Source organism: Taudactylus pleione, unplaced genomic scaffold (genome assembly GCF_031769625.1).
Source record: "Taudactylus pleione unplaced genomic scaffold, aTauple2 ptg000258l, whole genome shotgun sequence".
NCBI classification, from domain to species: Eukaryota; Metazoa; Chordata; class Amphibia; order Anura; family Myobatrachidae; genus Taudactylus; species Taudactylus pleione.
Window position 1 is genome coordinate 4,477,134 of NW_028284660.1, and position 20,712 is coordinate 4,497,845.

At 41.2% G+C, this 20,712-nt stretch overlaps 1 protein-coding gene across 1 annotated transcript in view; it reads right to left on the minus strand.

Annotated features, from left to right (window-relative positions):
- Window positions 1–3,219: 3,219 nt before the first annotated feature.
- LOC148514822 (uncharacterized) overlaps window positions 3,220–20,712 on the minus strand; it is a 60,047-nt gene continuing 42,554 nt past the window's right edge. The window contains exons 7-9 of the mRNA XM_088480954.1: window positions 6,192–6,340; window positions 5,959–6,071; window positions 3,220–3,337 (exon numbers count right to left, since the gene is read on the minus strand). Of these exons, the coding sequence (XP_088337080.1) occupies window positions 3,220–3,337; window positions 5,959–6,071; window positions 6,192–6,340 (380 nt within the window). The remainder of the gene's footprint in view (window positions 3,338–5,958; window positions 6,072–6,191; window positions 6,341–20,712) is intronic.

A 20,712-nucleotide genomic window follows, 5' to 3' on the forward strand; every position in this document is an offset into this window, starting at 1 on the left:
TACCCGGGTTTATTTTGTTTTATATATATATATATATTTTTTTTTTTATGTGTTTACTTCCCTAGTGGTATTAACATCAGGAATGTGCACGTTGCCCATATATGTGGATAAAAAATACTAAGAAGATTTTATTTTGGATATACTAATAAAACAACACTTTTTATAAGAAGTTGCCATTATCATTTTTTGGATTGGAAAGTATCTACTTCACAAAAGAAAGCGTTATATGAGGACCCACTACAGTATACGTGTAAGCATATGTGTAAGCACGTTTGATTGTTTGGATTTATACGTGGTGTGATAACGCTATTGATTACCATAAATGGGTACACAAAGGAAAGAAGTATAAAGAAACCTTTATATGTATAGTAGACACCAGTGGATATAAGCTTTATTGTGAGTGTCCTATGCTGAATTTGCACTTGTGGGTGACCTGCTATCAATAGATCAACACTAAACCCCATTCTCTATATGTGGAAGGGATAATTTTTGTGACTTTATATAAGGACTTTTAAGATCACAGAAATACTACACTATTAGCTTTTCCTGCTCTCTATTATTTCTTGTTTTCATATATGGAGAAAAAATCTATTTGAGAACATCAGAGAAAGAGATAAGAATTAAGAAGAATTACGGACAATACCAATCATAAGTATATATATTAATCCAATATTGAAGCGCTCATTTCTATTTGCTTGTATTGTCTTCTTCTGAGTTGTTGGATTACTCCTTAATAATAAGACACCTATTTCTAGATATTTATTTTTATTAAAAATTGTGGTTAAATAAATAGTTCAAAGTTTTATATTTAAGCTTAGTGTATAAAAACACTTCCTAATCATATTTAGTCAGTTTTAAGAATTCTCTCTAATACAATGGAATCACTCTCACCTGTGCACGCAGGGGGGGGGTTTCTGAGGCCCAGAGATCGCACCCTCCATTTGCCAGGCACCCGAGAGTGTGTTACCAGCAGGCACCCGGCTCCTTCTCTCCTTTCTCCCCCTAGCGCCAGCAATACTCCTGAGCTCTGGCTTCCAGGTCCCGCAGTGCACTATGGGAGTGATGTCATGACATCACTCCCATAGTTCTGAGGAGTGGGCGCCGGGGACGGACAGCAGCAGGCACTGGAGCGGGGTTTAAGGTAAGTATTGGGATTTTTTGTGTGTATGTGTGCGCGGGGAGTGCTTACTACTGGTGGCCTCTTATGGGGCCACTACAGCGGCCTTACTACTGAGAGCATCATATGGGGGCACTACAGGGTCCTTATTACTGGGGGCTCTATTAGGAGCACTACAACTGGGGGCACTACAGGTGCCTTTACTACTGGGGGCACTTCAAGGGGCATTTCTACTGGGGCACTGCAGGGAGCATTACTTGTAGGGGCACTGTAAGGGCATTACTACTGGGGGCACTGCAGGGGGCATTACTACTGGGGGCATAACTTTTAGGGGCATTATTACAAGGGGGCTTTGTTACGAGGGGCATTACTGTAGGGTGCATAATTACTACTTGGGGCACTGCATAAGGGGCACCATTACAGTGGGCATTGCATAAGGGGCACAATTACAGTTGGAATCTGACCTCATTCAGAGCCGCTCACAAAATGCGAGCACTTGCTCTGAATGAGGGTGGCCACATCCATTTTGGAGCCAGCCTCCTGGCCGCTCGCTAGGCTGTGGGTTACCACCCACAGCTTTAGCGAGTGGCCAGGATGATGGTTGCGATGGTCGAGACCATCGTGACCATCGGGGCTTGCGAGGTGACCCTTGCGGTAGGGTCTCCTCTACCACAAGCCCCAGAGAGCTTCCGGCTCTAACAGAGCTGGAAGCTCTCCCACTGACATCACTGGTGATGACAGTGGGGCAGCCCACAAATGGCAGGCATTTACATGGGAACACCTCCGTTTGTGAATCCACCCCCCCACCACTCCTACAAAATGGAGCAAGCTGTCAATCACCATCGACAGCCGCCCCTTTTTTAGTGAGCTCCGGAATGAGAGAATTTCTCTCTCGCTCTGGGGCTTGCAGTGTGGCTGCTGCGCATGCGCAGAGGCCAACATCGAGCTGCTTGCGAGTGCTAAGGCACTTGCGAGCGGGTCTGAATGAGACCCTTAGTGTTTTAGGGAAGGGGGCTGTGTGTACAGGTTCATTCTGGTTTGTCATTGGTTCTTTAACCAATTATTTGAAAACCCCCCTTTCAAAATCCTGCGTTTGCCACTGACTCTGCTAGTATATTAGCTATCCAACTGTTAAGACAACAGTTGGATGAAAATATAATTGAATTAATGTCTTTATAATTATCTAATGATATCTTAGTATAAAAATGTATCTTCTGTATCATGCAGTTTGTAAGCCTTAAAGAATATACAGTAAATAAATAATATATGAAGGTATAAAAATGAAATCTTTTGAATTATTATTCTATGAAAAATATTACATATATTTTTAATCAGGTTAAAAACCATCTAATTAATAAATCATCTGCAAATTTTAATTTAGGACCGATAGTATTATATTCCCAGAAACCTGTTTACATAACTTGCTGAAAACTTGGTGTCCATGACTGTAAGTAATACTGAAATGAATAAACTGAATGACTGAAATTGAATGACCGAAATTCTTAGAACTCTTAAGATCTGGCAGATTAATCAAAGATTTTAGAAAAAGTTGGGTCAGTAAAAGCAGACTTGTATATAACAACAAGTACGACAATGTAAAATGAGTTGAATTTTGACTAAATTTAACAACAAAACACTGATGATTTATATTCAACTGTATGTAAGAATTAAGCCATGTAACTTTATGGACAAAATACCTAGTAGGGATGTTTCAACTAGGGATGAGCTGTTCAGTTCTACCCGGCTATGTTCGGATCTGAAAAATGGCATCTTATTAACTATTCGGCTCTCACGTGTTTTGCATAGCCAATACAATAAATCTGAAATTGCACTAATGTGGAGAAAAGAACCGAGTAGAACCGAAATGCACATCTCTAGTATCAAGCACTAAAATAAAGTAAGTGGCAATATCACCCAGAATTCTCATTAATCTGATATTTCATAAGTGGGGGATGTACAGTTTATTGTAGAGAGCAGGCTTTTACACTTAGATGTGTATAATATGCAGTAATTATGTTTTTCTTTTTAATTTTATAGCAATAAACATCAACTGTCATATATTTATCTACAGTTCAATGATTTACAAATAGATACTAACAGTGTCAGATCTTCACAGCTTTCCTTTGACATATACATTTATAAGTATGAGTACAGTTCCTAGCATAATAATAACCGTTATTCACCAATGCACAGTGTCCTGACATCACCTTCAGCTGGATCCTGTGTAGAAGATATAAGATGAAAGTTGATATCACATTACAATGATTTGGAGGATTCAGCAATCAGTGGGTATGGTATGACTAGTCGATATTCAGAATGTCGACACCACAATGTCAACCGGTTCTCAATGTTGACAGTTAGAATGTTGACATTGGATTTTAGGTTGTCAATCAATATGTCAACATTCAAAGAGTTTGGCATGGTTAAAATGTCTATATATTCATGTAGACATTTAACATGTCGACATCAGAAAGTCAAGAGATTGTATAATTTTTATGCTTATTTTAGCCTAAGGGGCATATTCAATCAGCCGTGAAAAGTACAGAACTTTTAGCATGGTGAGGTTTTTGCCATCATTGCTGGTTTTACCAGCGGAAAAGTATCGCGTGCGTCCCCGCTTTTCGCCCTATTCAATTCCAAAGGATGCAAAAACAGGACCCAGTGAAACTCAAAGCGAAAGTGCTGTCAGATTTGGGGAAATAAGCCTGACACCCCCCAAAAGATGCACTAACATTGGGAATCACTATAGATAACTCCGAATAGCCCTAATGAAGGTATTTGGGGTACTTAAATGCTCTCAATAGCTACTAATTAGCATCTTTGAACAAGTGGTGAAGAATAGCTGTTAGCAGTTTTTTTGGTGAAAATAAGAAGTCCCAGCAAATTTTGGGTACAAGAAAATGGGTGCTAGCATATTTCAAAGTTGCTAAAGTGAAGTTTTAAAAAACGTAAAAAATACACCTTCTGCAAGCACCTGCAATTTTAAAAACACCTGGGGTAAACTTGGGGACCCCCCTGGAGTCGATTTCGCCAGTTTTTAAGGTTGTCCCCCAACTTTGTACTTTCTCAAATTCATTTTTTGGGGTGTTCTTAAGTTTTTTTAAAACTTTTTTTGACAGTTTACCTTTTGGGGGGCTGTCCCAAGGCTGCAGGGGGGTTCCCGCAAGTTTGCACCCCTAAACACCATTTTTGCACTTTTTGTTGCATGTTTTAATAGGCAAACCTTTTCCGCTGATTCCATGGGGAGACTTTCCACAATGGCGAAAAGTCTCCAAAATTGAATACGGGAATACGTTTTTGCCTGGCGAAATGACGTCACTGGTGAAAAGTTTTCAGCGAAAACGGCTTTTCGTGGCTAATTGAATATGCCCCTAAATCTAACCTCTAACCCTAACCCTAAAAATCAGCAAAAACGTTCAATGTCAACATTATGAACAAGTCAACATTATACCAATGTCAACCTTATTGAATGCTGTCATGTTGGTTGCTGACTATGGCCCGTATTCAATTAGAGACGAAAAGCCGAGATCTGCGAAAAGTTCTTGGCTTTTCGCATGGAGAAAACTTTTCACCTTCTTCAATACCTATCCTTGTGTATCAATGCCTATTTCCCTATAGATTGTAAGCTTGTGAGCAGGTCCTTCCTACCTATATATCTGTCTGTTATTACCCAGTTTTGTTCTATTAATGTTTACAAATGTAAAGCGCAACAGAATATGCTGAGCTATATAAGAAACTGTAAATAAATAAATAATAAATTCCAGCCGCTTTTCGCCTAGGCGGAAAGTCAATGTACTGTATTAGGCGAAAAAGATTTGCCTCTGAATAGCAGGAGAAAAGAAGTGCAAACTCATAAGGTGAAAGCGTGGGGAAACCACTCAGAACCCTTGTGAGAGCCCCCAAAAGGATAACTGTTGAAAAAATCATGAAAAAAAACTTAAGAACACCCCAAAAAAGTACTTTTATTTTGGGGGTGAAAAAATGCAAAGTGGGGGTACAAGCATATAAAGTAGCGAAGTAGCCTTCTTTGGAGTCTGCAAGTATGGCACTGGTATTTTTAGGATTGCAGGAGCATGCAACAGGTGCATTTTTCAAGGTTTTTAAAACTTCACTTTAGAGACTTCAAAACATACTTGTACTCATTTTTATGTACCCCAAATTTGGAAGGACTACTTATTTTCACAAAAAAAATAATGCTAAATACCGTTCTTCACCTCTTTTGCGAAGACGCTAATAGCAGCCAATTTGCACAACTGAAGTACCGTAAATAGCTTTATTAGGGCTATTTGTATACATCTATATTGCTCAGATTGGTTTCCACACTTCTGACAGCACTTTCTGCCTGTTTCACATTCGCTGGGTGCCGTTTTCGCCTGGTTTGGAATTGAATAAGGTAATAAGTGGGGGCACGCACGAAAAGTTTTCACATGTAAAACACGCGATGTTGGCGGAAAGTATAACAGAAAAAACTTTTTAGCAGAGGCGAAACTAATTGAATACCCCCCTTAAAGTCCATGATGTAATTCTGTCGACTTTTGACATTCCGGTATTGACATTCTGAATGTTGACCCTCTGAATGTCAACATTTGGACCAGATACTGCAATCAGTAACTATAAGACAATAACATACTGGCTTTACACTCATAGATGTTCTGATTAGAGATGAACGAATGGTTTTGGCACAGATATCAATGAAATATGATGTTTTGCCATGTTCTGAGAACCAAACTTTGTGGGAAGATCCGGCCCAAAACTGAACCGATCATCTCTAGTTCTGCTACGTGAACTGGACAAAAGGTCAACATTATAACAAGATTATGTACAACATCAGGGCCACTTACAGGCTGGTGTTATAGCGCTGGTCATTCACCCATCTCCATCCATCTCCTTCAGGGTAAAGCCCGATCCAAAACATGTCGTCTGTGTGTTGTGTGACGATTCTGTGTATAAATCCCTGTAACAAAGAGTCAGCCATGAGTATTATTACAAATGTTCACTATTGCACTGAAATGTAACTAAAAATAATATGAGCTAAAACAGTTTAAAAAATAAAAAATAAAAGTACAGTCTGTACCTGCTGCCCCATGCCCTCTATGACTAGTAGGTGTCCTCCCATCATCTCACACTGCTCCTGGCTCTCACTCCATGTCCTACGTGTAGCATGTGAGTAGTAATAACAGTTGTCTATGTACCTCACCCAGTTATCAGGACACAGCGCACACCCTGTAATACAATTTTAAAAACAATACAACTCAACCAGTATAATATACCTACAGCTTTACCAGTAAAACATACTCTCTCAGTAATCATTTTGCACTGTAAATTACCTTCAAGTGCTTCCACACATTAACCAAGATATCCCGGAAGATCTGTATGATATTATCACATAGCACTAACGGAACTTGCCATATGGATCACTAAACAACGAAGGGCCTGATTCAGTGTTGGATGCTATTGCACTCATCTGCATTCACACAAGTAAAATGTATTTGTGAAAATATGCTAATACCTGTTAACAGACTCCACGCATGAAATAGGTTGCTCACCCACCTTCCCTACAGAATCTGTATTGTGTGCAGCAGGGCCGTAACTAGGGTAGTGTGACCTGTTCACAGGGCACCGCAGGTCAGGGGGCGCTGTTTGGGTATGTCAATTTTTCTGTTTACCATCATTCTCACTTGTAGCTTCCTCTTCTTTTATCCCCAGCATCTCCTGGCCTCCCCTATCTCTTCCCTGGCCCTTCCACATGAGGTCATTGTCCTGTTTCAGGTGCACTCTCTTATATACCTATTTAAAAAATGGAGGGGGGCACCAATGCTCTCTCTGTCACAGGGCACCAAAAAGTCTAGTTACAGCTCTGGTGTGCAGATCCTCCGGGGGTTGAGAACACACCACCATTGATGCAACATCAGATGCACATCGACTACTCAAGTAGGTCCTGGGCTGCACAGATTCTGGATCAATTATTTCACTGAAGCTATCCTCTGAGACTGTGGTTCTGTAATTAGGACACAGCTGCGAGCACAAACACACCCCAGGAACTCCCATAACACGCCCACTGACCAGCCTCTTTTTGTGAACACTTTTGGCCAACCCCTGACTCCACCCAGGAAAGCCCCTGGATTGCAGTCGTCTGTTCAGACCCTATTGACAGTGCAAATGCAATCTCAAACTTTAGTGTGCATGTGCACAGTAGCAAAAAAAATCTCAACAGTGTGAATATTGGCATATGGTACCTCTCCGAATTCATACCCTATGTAGACACTTCGGTGGGATGTAGTAGGGTCTGAGAATTTTTGCGAGTACAAACTAATGCTTTCTCACACATTTTGAAGGTGCGAGTTTGTCCCTAAACTTGCAAATGTAATAGGGTGCGAGTTTGACTAGCAGGCAAGTGTGTGTTATCTCGCACCTTGTAAAGTGTTTTTCATTATAAGCTGCAAGTTACACAGAATCCTTTACAGATCATTGAGATTCGTGAAGGCTCCTGTCTGCAAAAAGCTGGTGAAATGTTAAAGTAAAATAAAAAAATTATGGGACCCTCCCCCCCTTAAAGCACAACCAGCACCAGGCTTTTTTTAGTCATTCCTGTAAGTGAGTTCCACCATATTTTCAGTAGCGTAAGGCTCAGTGAGCCAGTACTGTTTGTGGAAATTGGGGGGACAAAATGAGGAGTGGTCCCCTGTAATGGCACCAACCCCAGAGTCTTTCTAGTGGGGGTGTAATGCCACAGCAGTGGGACCCACTTCACAGGCCAAAGCATTAGCAACCCACGCTGCTCAGTCCAGGCTGAGGATCAATGAGGAGGGGGGACCCACCCAATAAAGGGATTCCTCCTCTCCAGGGCACCCCAGGCTTGGGCTTATACAGTAGCCTGGGGCTATCCGTGGCAGCCCTGTACAGTGGGTGCCAGATTGATTGTGTACAAAATAGAATAAATAATATTATCCTTTACAGGAGAACTAGAGGTCTCAGCAAGAATCCCCCACATGCAGGTACTTGAAGAACCACAAGTAACAGCATGCGGGGCATTATGGTCCAGCTGTTACCTCTAGTTCACCTGAAAAATACATTTTAATAAAAGACAGGACACACACCAAAGGTTTTATTATTTTATTACACATACACTCACTTATTCACTCACTCGCACTACATACTTCCCTTGTCCATACAGCCAGTCAGTCCCCTTGTCCAGTAGAATCCCGATGGGGACATGTGAAAAAAAACATACTCACCTACCCCTTGTATTATGTTCTCTTTTTTCCATGTAGCCACGGTCTTCTGAAAATAAATAATTGAAAAAACATGGACCCAAGCACAGAGTACCATCCTTCACGAATGCCGGTTCAGCCATGGCATTTCACATAGAAATGCATTGACTGAACATGCATTGGGTGAGAGAGGTTAGCCTCTGCCTCTCTCAGTCAATGAGCAGTTCCCATCTTTGACTTCAATGGTGGGAATGCACTTTAGTAACCTAGCGGTTCCCACATAATTTTTTTCCCTATTTTTAACATTTTAGAAGCTTTTTTTAACATAGAAGCATACATGGATCTCACTGATCTGTGCATGACTCTGTGTAACTCGCACCTGCTAAAGCTATGGGCCTGATTCAGCAAGGATCATTAATGCGATCATGGCTGTGATTCCGCATACTGGGCGGCTGCGAAAGTATGCTAATGTTTGCATTCGCAAAGCTGTTGCGCAGGCAGCATAAAGACACCCATTTCCCTTAGTTCACATCCGTAATACCTTGCAATCCAGCCAAAACATCGGTAACATCAAAGTACATTGCACAATTATAGCAGGTCTGACTGTACTTATAAATTGCTAACTTCTCGGCACGCAGTGAGTACTCAAGCTACATATGCCATTGTAGTGGCTAATTTATACACTCCTATGGAAAGGCATTCAAACGGAGAGGCCTGCGTTTCTCCAACCACCTCCACCCGTCACCACCCCCAAATACTCACTGTCTGTCACTCACTCTGCGATGGCTTTCCGTGCTCAGCTTAATTGCAGTGCTATCGCAGTTCACTGTTCGCACACGCACACTGCGATGCATACACATGCGCAGTAGGCAACAATCAGTTGACTGCTTTCGCTTTTGCATTAGCGATCTTTGCTGAATAAGGCCCTATACTCGCTAGCATGAACCAGGTCTATTTTTTTTTAGTTTTATGTAAGTAATATTATGCAAGTTAAAAACTTGCACTTTATTACATTGGCCGAGCTTTATGTTTTACATGGGAAAACAACTGGATGTGAGTTTCGGTATTATGAGTTGCTGGAGTGGGAGAAACCTGCAAAATTGTATGTTCTCGCACCTTATTACATAGGGTGATTTCTAAAAATGTGTGAACATAAGAATATACTCGCACATTTCCAATACTTGGATCCTCTTACATTTAGCTGCATATCCCTGTTATCTCACACCTTTGTCCTGTTATCATCCTATCTTGAAATTGTACTAGGATCTGCACCTTTTGATTATCTGTATATATATATATATATATTATATATATACATATACATATATACAGATGTGTCCCTGCTCATGTAGCCGTAATACACCATGCAGCGCAATATGCCTGTCATGAGTGAGTCATCAGGTTCCATGCAGCTTTGCTAGTGTCGGGAATCTTTTTGTGCTAAAAAACAGCCATGAGGCGCTGTTTGACGCAACTGAAGCAAAGATGAGTGAGGGCACATCTCTGTATATTAGAGATATGAGAGGTTTTAGTTTTGGATCTGAGTTATTTTAAAAAAATTATAAAACTGATAAAATCACATAATTTGGGCCTGTTTTTGTTCCTACAGTAATATCAACCTCAATAACATTAATTTCCAGTCATTTCCAGTCAATTTTGACCACCTTACATCTATTGTTTTCACCGATATTGGCCAAAGGCTGCAGCAAGCTGGCTAGCTAAACTAAGCAATAGAGCAGCTGCACAAATGCCCAGCAGTTTAAAAAAATATAGGACATCAATCACCAATGCCCCAAACAGCACATAATGGAAAGGAAAGGGTGGAAGATTGTCCTTGGGCCCTCCCACTCATCCTTATGTTGTATATTAAAAAGGACATGCACAGTTTAACAAACCAATCACTTTAGCGACATGGACTGCCACTTTTGTGAATAAAGTGGTTGGATTGGTTGGCACCCACAAAACAAGCTACCAAATGGGCTTAAGGCATCTAACAGTATTGTTAATGATTTCTAGAGTGGCAAGATTACATCTTTATCATCCTCACACTCATCAGTGTTAACATCATCATCGCACAATATTAACTCATCCCCGTTGACTTCCACCATTACAGAAGTATATGTACTTTTACGTAAATGTCAGGAAAGGTCTTCCTCATGGAATTTGAAGACAATTTTTATGAACATCATCTTTTCCACATTTTGAGGAAGTAGCCTCCTACGTTGATCGCTCACAAAGTTCATGGCTGTGCTGAAAACTCTTTCCGCGTACATACTAGAGGGTGGGCAGTTTACGTACACCAAAGCAACTTTGTACAAGGCTCTCCAGATTGCCTTTTTTTCCTCCCAGTAGTGAAAAGGACTGTATGACATGCTTAATTGTACACTATCATTAAAATAATCCTCCACCATTCTGTGGATGGTTACCATATCAGATTGAGTCACGGTAGAGGTGTCACTAATTATGGGCAATTCTTTTAGACCTTTCCATGTGCCAAAATGTATTGTCACTCTGGTGAGCTTAGTTCACTCATCCTCATCATCAGTGGGAAAGCTCAGTTTGTTTCCTGGCAGCAGCAGTTGCAGGAGAAACTGAAGATGGAAACATTGTTGTGTCATGTGCCACTTGACCAGACAACTTGCTTACAAGGAGCTCTTTGCATCTCTTAAGATCTGTGTCATTTGGAGAGAAAGACATAGCGTATGACCAGGATGGTTGCCAAAATTAAGTGATCCAATTGCAAGATGTTGACAATCCTTTGATTCTGGTGAAGTGAATAAAGAACTTGATCTACAAGTCCACCTTACTTCGCTGAATAGTTTTGTTTCATCTCCTCCTTTAATTGCTCGAGATGCTATTGAAGTAGTTTAATTAAAGGAATCAACTGAGTCAAGCTGGCAGTGTCTAAACACACTTCAGAGTTTATTCTAATGGTTTTGAGCACCTTGCATAACATAGAAAGTATTCTACACTGTGCTGGACTAAGGTACATTCCCCTCCTCTTCCTATGTAATGGCTTGTTGTGCAGGTTTGGATGGCTTGTTGCTGTTCCTTCATTAGCTGAAGCATATAAAGGGTGGAATTCCATCTTGTTACTACCTCTTGCTTCAGTTGGTGGCATGGCAGAAATGATCTCACATTTTTTGGGCCTATGTTGGACCGGGCATAGATACCGCGGGCAGTCCACGGATATGTAAATCGTTTGTGCCTTACACTCTGTTACCTTGAAAAAGACCCTCACTGAGGTATAAACTCTTTGGTCAGTGAGTGTAAGTGTTTGATCATTCTTTCCCCAGTTAGCCGCAGTATACTAGTGATCATGTCAGTGCCTTGCCGGCAGCAATCTTTGCAGATCACTTCATTTTGTGATTCCATCTACCACTGTACCACTTACTGGTTGGATATTGATAACATTGCACAACAATGAAAATGTTTCCGATGTGAAAATAGTTACTTCTAATTGATTTCAGCATGCAAAGAATGAATACGACATATAAAACTCTCAGTTAGCTCTGAGTTCTGAGATATAGCCCATTTATGACGATGTAGGGGTATTCCTAGTGACGTGGGCAGAATGGAGAGAATCTTACCAGCAATCTGCATTCCGCGCAGAGGGGACGGGGCCTAATGACCCAATTAAATTAATCAGTTATTTGTCCCCTCCCCTATTCAAATATATGTGATTCACGGGATTATCCACACAAGATACCTGTGGTGCACTGAGTGACAAGCATAGGGAGCGATTCCACCAAGACATTTCAGCAATGGAACAAAGATATCAGGGTAGGTGAATCACTACTGTTGGGCAGTGACAAGAGAGGCCCCAGAAGAGGAGTACAAGCGACAAGCAAAGAGAAAGCACCCCCATGAATAGGCCACTATATTACATAGTACTTTCCTATGCTGTATGTTTGTTTCCTATGCTGTTTGTTTGTTTCCTATGATGTATGTTTGTTTCCTATGCTTTATGTTTGTTTCATATACTGTATGTTTGTTTCATATGCTGTATGTTTGTTTCCTATGCTGTATGTTTGTTTCATATGCTGTATGTTTGTTTCATATACTGTATGTTTGTTTTGTATGCTGTATGTTTGTTTCGTTTTGTATTCTTATTTGTGATTGATTGAATTAAAACAACTTATTTATTTCTATCAAGAAAATATCAGATTTTAAAATAGCTTTTCACTATGACTAAATTACTAATGTACATACAGTATAGTGCAAGTAGTATAACTCAAAAATACAGTTAGTAAAAACATTCTGACATCATTTTAGTTTTTCTTAACTTCAACTTAGTAATGTATGACTATTTTTAGAAAGGAAACAAATGAAAAGTATTAATTTGTTGTACAGTGTTATGTATACCCCTTGTTTTTTAATACATTTATTCTTTGAGTGTACTATATTGACTAAGAGGACCATGTTTATGGGCGGCTGCTCTTGTGACTGTTTCAACTTGGATCCTGGGGGCTGTGTGCACTAATAAAATCAGCATATAATGTAGCCCTGTATATTAGGCAGAGCTCTGTGGGCTTTGTGTGTACACCATGAAAAAAATATATAATGCTGCCTTTATGGAGGAGCCATGGGATAAGTGCATGCACTGCAAAACAAGAATGTAATGCTGCCCTGGAAGTACTGTGCTCTCCATCTGGCATCCGCTCTAAACTGGCGCCCAAATGAACATGGGAAGGATGTATTGAATCCAAAACCTGTGAGATCTGATGCCGGGAAGATGACATTTTGCCTCATTTTGGAATCCGAGCCTGGTGGGAAAACCAGAGTCACAGATTGGATTCAGCATAATTGGTAAATTCGGGTGGGTGGGTTTTCTAGGAAACCAAACCCACTCATTTCATATATGAGGTGAGTAGTTGGTCACTCAGGTTAGTAGTTACATCAATTTAGGGTACCAGAGAAATTAGTAGTATATGGAAAAAAGATGAATGGCTATCCAACATTTGTAGAAAAGCATTAATGTGTTTAGTAACCTTAAGTAATCCACAGATATAACGTTAGAGTGCCGTATAAATAATTCAAAATTAAGGTGAATCAGTGATTACTATTCACTTATAGCAAACTGTCGCCAAAGAAAAAGACAAAAATATTTTTATGGGAAAAACACAGGTTTGTGGAGAAAAATGGGCACTGACCCCCATGTTTTGGTTTTGTTTCTAAATCTTCGTCATGATTTGGTTTTGGCAAATATTTTGGTTTTGGATTTTTTTTTTAAATTGATAAAAACAATTAAAATCATGTAATTTGGATCGGTTTTTGTTCCTACAGTAATATCAACCTCAATAACATTAATTTCCAATCATTTCCAGTCAATTTTGACCACCTTACACCTATTGTTTTCACCAATATTGGCCAAAGGCTGCAGCAAGCTGGCTAGCTAAACTAAGCAATAGAGCAGCTGCACAAATGCACAGCAGTTTAAAAAAATATAGGACATCAATCACCAATGCCCCAAACAGCACATAATGGAAAGGAAAGGGTGCAAGATTGTCCTTGGGCCCTCCCACTCATCCTTATGTTGTATATTAAAAAGGACATGCACAGTTTAACAAACCAATCACTTTAGCGACATGGACTGCCACTTTTGTGAATAAAGTGGTTGGATTGGTTGGCACCCACAAAACAAGCTACCAAATGGGCTTAAGGCAGCTAACAGTATTGTTAATGATTTCTAGAGTGGCAAGATTACATCTTTATCATCCTCACACTCATCAGTGTTAACATCATCATCACACAATATTAACTCATCCTCGTTGGATTCCACCATTACAGAAGTATATGTACTTTTACGTAAATGTCAGGAAAGGTCTTCCTCATGGAATTTGAAGACAATTTTTATGAACATCATCTTTTCCACATTTTGAGGAAGTATCCTCCTACGTTGATCGCTCACAAAGTTCTTGGCTGTGCTGAAAACTCTTTCCGAGTACATACTAGAGGGTGGGCAGTTTATGTACACCAAAGCAACTTTGTACAAGGCTCTCCAGATTGCCTTTTTTTTCCTCCCAGTAGTCAAAAGAACTGTATGACATGCTTAATTGTACACTATCATTAAAATAATCCTCCACCATTCTGTGGATGGTTACCATATCATCAGATTGAGTCACGGTAGAGGTGTCACTAATTATGGGCAATTCTTTTAGACCTTTCCATGTGCCAAAATGTAGTGTCACTCTGGTGAGCTTAGTTCACTCATCCTCATTATCAGTGGGAAAGCTCAGTTTGTTTCCTTGCAGCAGCAGTTACAGGAGAAACTGAAGATGGAAACATTGTTGTGTCATGTGCCACTTGACCAGACAACTTGCTTACAAGGAGCTCTTTGCATCTCTTAAGATCTGTGTCATTTGGAAAGAAAGACATAGCGTATGACCAGGATGGTTGCCAAAATTAAGTGATCCAATTGCAAGATGTTGACAATCCTTTGATTCAAAACAATTAAAATCATGTAATTTGGACCTGTTTTTGCTCCTACAGTATTATTAACCTCAATAACATTAATTCCCAGTAATTTCCTGTCAAGCTGGACCTCACAGCTCACAATAATATTTTTACCTATATTGGCCAAAGGCTGCAGCGAACTGACTGGCTAAACTAAGTCAGACCAGCAGGGGTGTATATAATCCTTGGCCAGGGTGGCACTCGCCAGGGGCGCCGTCTGAGGAGGGGCGCCTCCCGGTGATGCCACCCATGGCCAGGGGCTAGAAATCAGGGCCTCCGATCATGACTTTGGAGTGTGGTCTTGGCCTGAGCAGCCGCTGACGCTTGCTGGTGGCTAGGGACCTATTTAGTGAGGGACAGGTGGAGGCACTGGTAGTGGTAGCAGGCAGTACAGAGCACCGGTCCCCAGACCACAAACACTGACTGTGTGAAAGATCACCTGACTCCTCGGATCATTGGCTGAATGATCCAAGGAGTCAGGCAGCCCAGCCCCTACCTATCCAGGCCCACCAACTTGCCACAGCAGCGTCTTCAACACAGCAGGCAGCCACCCTCTGCTGTGTACCCGGCTCTCTGCACTGTAGCATTTTACCACTGCCAAGCAATGTCTGGCAGTGTGCTGGCCTGTCACTGACAGTCAGAGGAACCAGTGAGCAGCACTCAGATAAGAAGACAGACACCGGCAGGGAGCACCTTCCCAGCATTGTCAGTAAGTTACTTAAAGTAACTACTGCTGGGGGGCATATTGTCCTATGGAGCACAACATGTGGGATCAATGTGGAGGGGGAACACAGAATATTTTGTGGGAGGGGAAACAAGGGAGCACAAACAGTGGGATAGGGGAAGGTGAGCTTAGTGTGGATGCTGGATGGAGAAGAGGAGCACAGTGTGGGATGTGGAGGGGGAAGTGGAGCACAGAGTGGGGGCTGGATGGAGAAGGGGAGCATAGTGTGAGATGTGTAGGCGGAAGGGGAGCACAAAGTGGGGGCTGGATGGAAAAGGGGAGCGCAGTATGTGTATATGGAGGGGGAAGGAGAGCACAGTGTGGGATGTGTAGGGGGAAGGGGAGCACAGTGTGGGGTCTTGATGGAGAAGGGGAGCACAGTGTGGGATGTGGAGTGGAAAGGGGAGCACATTATAGAGATGGGGAAGGGGAGCACAGTGTGTGATGAGAATGGAGGAAGAAAAGCACAGTATGGGATGTGGATGGGAGAAGGAGAGCACAGTATGGGATCGCGAGCCCTCAGTGTGTATTACTCAAAAGTTGCGCACCTCAAACCGCAGTGATTCTGGCAAAAGCTGTTACAGTCTCTGATGCTGTCCACCAGGATCACAACTGTGAGTGACACACACTAACAGTGAGACAGAGGTTTGGCAGCTAAATGTGCTGTTTGTGACAACTGGGGTGTGGCTTTCAGGCACAGTGCATCTCAGCAGGCAGGGGCACCCTGGGGCAGGGCAGCTACATTACTGATGTCGGTCAGTGTGCCCTTCCCCGGCCTAGGCAAAAACTAGTGTCTGAAGGTGGATATTTTTATTAAATGAATCTAATTTTTTATTTTTTTTAGTTTTTAACTATAAGAACAGTGTGCAATTATTCTGAAAATATGGGGGGGGAAGGGTGCCAGTCCATTACTTTGCCTGGGTCATTCGGACCCCTAGATACACCCCTGCAGACTAGCAGCACAAACACATGGCAGTATAAAAGAATGTAGCACATCTAGGAAACATAGAGGCACTGCAGTGGCAGACAGGATGGCAGTTTATCAAACTATACAATGTTATAGAATATTTTTGTTAATCACTAGAGCAGAGGATCGAGGCCAGCACAGGTAAATGAGGGCGGAGTATTTGTTGAAGCTAGTTAAAGCATTGATTGAAAGATTGATTGATTTTCTCATTTGATTGATTATTAACAGTACTAATAACTATAAAGAATAACAAGTCGATATTTATTAATTATATGATTTGATGATACTACTCTGTATATGAGGAGAATATGCTGGAAATAGAGCCTATATGCTTGAATTAGAAGTTGGTGATGGATGGAACTGCAAAGCAAAAAAATGAGCCCTAGTAAATTATGACAAGTTTCACCTGTAGAATTTTTTTTTACAATATACTGTTTATTAACTCTTTTGTATATGTGTGGTTAGTACCGGGTAAAGTGTGTTTTGCCAAATCACTCCAGTGGTGACAGGAAGCACCAGGTGAGTGGTGACTTTCCCTACAAGTCCCTATCTTACTGTCAGCTGGTGGTGCTTTATCTTCAGTTCCAAGCTCCGGAGCAGGTGTGGATGCATCTGGCCACAAACGTCGTTGTTGCTGGTGCTTTTCACATGGTATAGCCAGTAGTCAAGTGGTCTCCAACGTGTTTCGTACCATGAGGTACTTTTTCAAAAATAGTGAATGACCAGGAAGTGAATCCTTTATACAATAAAGGAGTTTGAACAAACTTTATTGTTTCATATAAGAAACCTGAAACGTAATTGGATATAGCTAAAAAAAAAAAAGGCGGCCAGCTTGTGCCAATAAATTCTTAATTAAAAAAGTTGTTTTTTTAATAAAATCCCTTTAAAACAATAAAAATTGCTGTAATTTCTTTTTAGTTTTCTCTTTTGGTGCAACCTGTACAGTGTATGTGAGATATTAAAAAGAAATGTTATATTAAAAAAAACGTGAAAATGTAGTAACTTTTTTTTTAATAAAAAGCCATTATCTATATTTAGTCCAAATAGTCTAAGGGTCTTTAAGTTGTATATCCACGTAGTCGCACATCTTTTCAGGAATGTGATAAAATCTCTTCCTCTCCAGTTTGGGATATTTGTTTGCATAGCCATTAACTTGAGTCCTGTTGGGTTTTTGTTGTGGACTTCAGAGAAGTGTTTTGAAACACTGTGAGTACTGAGGCCTTTCTTTATATTGTAAATGTGTTCTGCCACCTGTGATGAATTGGGGTAATTATCTGGTAGATGGGTGTCAGTGGTGTAGTGTCTAAGGTGCTCAATCAGGGTCCACACATATTTTCAGGTATAAATAAATTATAAGTGATTTACTGTCAGCATACTGTAAAAATAAATCTACAAATGCCTAGCCCCCATTAAGGGCACTGACTCACTTCTTCACCCCTGACTAACCTTGGGCAGTTTGCAGTCTGCAAATAAAGTCCAAAGTCTCTCTCTGCTTCCTGCAGAGTCTACTGTATCTCAAGCTCTGGACTGGGTTGCCCACAAAGTTTCTCTTGTATTCCTCCTTCCCTCCTGCAAGTATGGACACCAGCTTCTTTAGCCTGCAGCTTAGCTGCTTTTACATCACACAGTCTGAGATGTTTGTGGTCCTTGCTGCCTCCTGCAGGTCTGGACTCAGGCCCCCTGCCTCCCTGGCCCTGAATGACTTGGCTTGGCTTCACTGGGCCATCTGGCTGCCACAATCCCACTTAGACTGTCTCCAGTGGCAGCCTGTATGGTCTGCCTACTCATCAGCCCACACCTAGACTCTCTCCACAAGGCAGCAATCAGGTGAGCTAACACCTGGCTTCGCTTCCCTGTGTTGGCAGATCTCTACTGCCCCACACAGAATCTGCTGTTCATTAGCGCCCTCTCTGGTGATCCTGTCACACATCTCCTCCCCAGCTCCAAAATCCCTGGATTGAGTGACATGGGACAAGGCATTTTCATGATGAAGTCCCTCTTCACTCTCCTCATGAGGGCCATCCATTTCATCCACTGTCATAGAGACTCTTGTGATCTCATGGGGTCTCATGCTACTGTTTCCAGAGTTTATTTTCCTCTTAACTTTTTTTCTCACTAAATGGTACTGCTTCCCAAAGTGACATACTTTATCATCATACTTTTCAACTCCTTCAAAATCTAGCAAGATATTCTCAGAATCTTTTGGTTCATACAATGAATGGCTTTTCCTTTGTTTATTTTTAACCAGATAAAGGATTATCTTGCTTAAACCTCTTAAAGGCACACCTTTTGGCAAACTTCTGCTTGTCACATCTTTAACCTTCAGCCTTGAAGCACAATATTGGCTATTGGCATACTTCACTGGTAAATTATTTTCTTTCAAAGTGCCTCCCTCATCCTGAGAGTCACTAGCATCACAGTTTCCAAGCTCTATGTCATCAGAGCATGTACTAGCACTGCCACCCTCAGATTCCCGAATCTCATGTCCACGTAAAAATACTTGAATCTTTGATCCATTGATTCACAAACTTTATCTCACGGCTTTGATGGCTATCTGCCACTTCAATAAGGCATATATCACTTGCATTTTCTTGTGCATCCACTTTTTGGGACCTGAAAATATGATGAACATCTTACAAATGTTCAACTAGCACAGGTTGAAGTTCACTCTCCACAGAGGTCTTTATTTTCAAATTCTGTTTAGCTGGATTACTTGCTTCAAGCTTTATAGTGTGAGACCACTCCACTTCCCCACAGACAAATTTAGCAGCATTGCAAGTTCCATCCTGCTTTCATGAAGGCATTGTTTTATATACATGAGTATTACTCTTCACAAGACTGTCTGTATTAACTTTCTTTAAGGTTCTGCTTTCCAAAGCAAAATGGTGCAATTGGGTTAAGTTCACATCAATCTGATCACACGGCAACAACTGAGTCTCATATGTGGAAGCAATCAGCATCTCTGTAGACTTCTGTACATCTTGTACCTTTGCTCATGGGATTTGCGATCATCATCTGTATATGTCACTTCTTTATCATCAACTTCAGACACAGTTTTGCAATCTGGACCTGTTCCCCTTTGGGAGGACTTCACACCCTCAGCTATCACTGTAAGCTGAAAGACACTACAAGATACTTCACTCCCTTTTGCAAGACAGTTTTTCAGAAAATTTCCCAACTTTGATACTTCTGTCCCTTCTTGGACACTGACATGTAAGTAGGACATCTTCATTGTCAAATTGCTGCTGACAAACATCACTCTACTGGAACATCTTGCTTTGTTCAAGCATCTCACTAATCGTCCGCTCATCACACAAGACACTCTGAACCGATAGCATATTACTCTGTATGCCATCCTTTTTAGGATCAAGCTGTAGCAATCATCGCCTGTGTTTATACACTTCTATCACCATAGGCTCTGTGGAGACATTAGATGCCATTTTGGGTGCTGAATTCAATCTTAGAGGGCCATTCAGCTTCCCCCAATTTTCTGCTTTTCCCACTACCATGTGGATTTTGTCTGAGCCCCAGACAGCTGCTCTTCCAGCTGGGAAATTTTCACCATGGCGCCTTCCAACTTGTTCTCTGACTGCAGAAGATTGCGCTCCACAACTTCAAATTTAGCAAGTCTAAACTTTTGTACAGCTATTTGAGACTCTGCCACATTTAATTCACATTGCAACTGGCTCTGTGTACTTAGCAGACATTTATCTAGGTTTTTTTTTTACTTGCACTTGCAATTTCCAACCCACACCATGTGCCTGGTTAAGTTTTTCCTCCAAAGATTCACTTTGGTCTGCTGTTTTATGCAGACTTTCCTCCAGCAACAAATATATTTCTATCAGATACAGTATTTTGAAACTGATTTGGCTGCAGCCAAGTTGGATTGGAGTGTCTGTACTTGTTCCTCAAGGCTTGTTTCAAGATGGACAACCTCCATGTCCTTGCATCACACTCTTTCTGCAGCATCTGGAAACATGTCTCCCTTTCTTCCAAACATTCACGGAGCTTCTCAGGCAGAGAATTTCTTTCTAACTCACACTCTGTAAGTCTTGATTTTGTGAAGATCACTAGAAAGTCTTTTTATTCTAACAACAAAGCTAGATCCGCCACTTTTCCTTGTGTGTGAGCTGTGTCACTCTGGTGTCCCTTGAAACATTATTTTAATTCTTCTACTTTCTGCTGAAGTGCCACACACTTTTGATGCAATTCAACCATGTCTTTCTATAATACATCA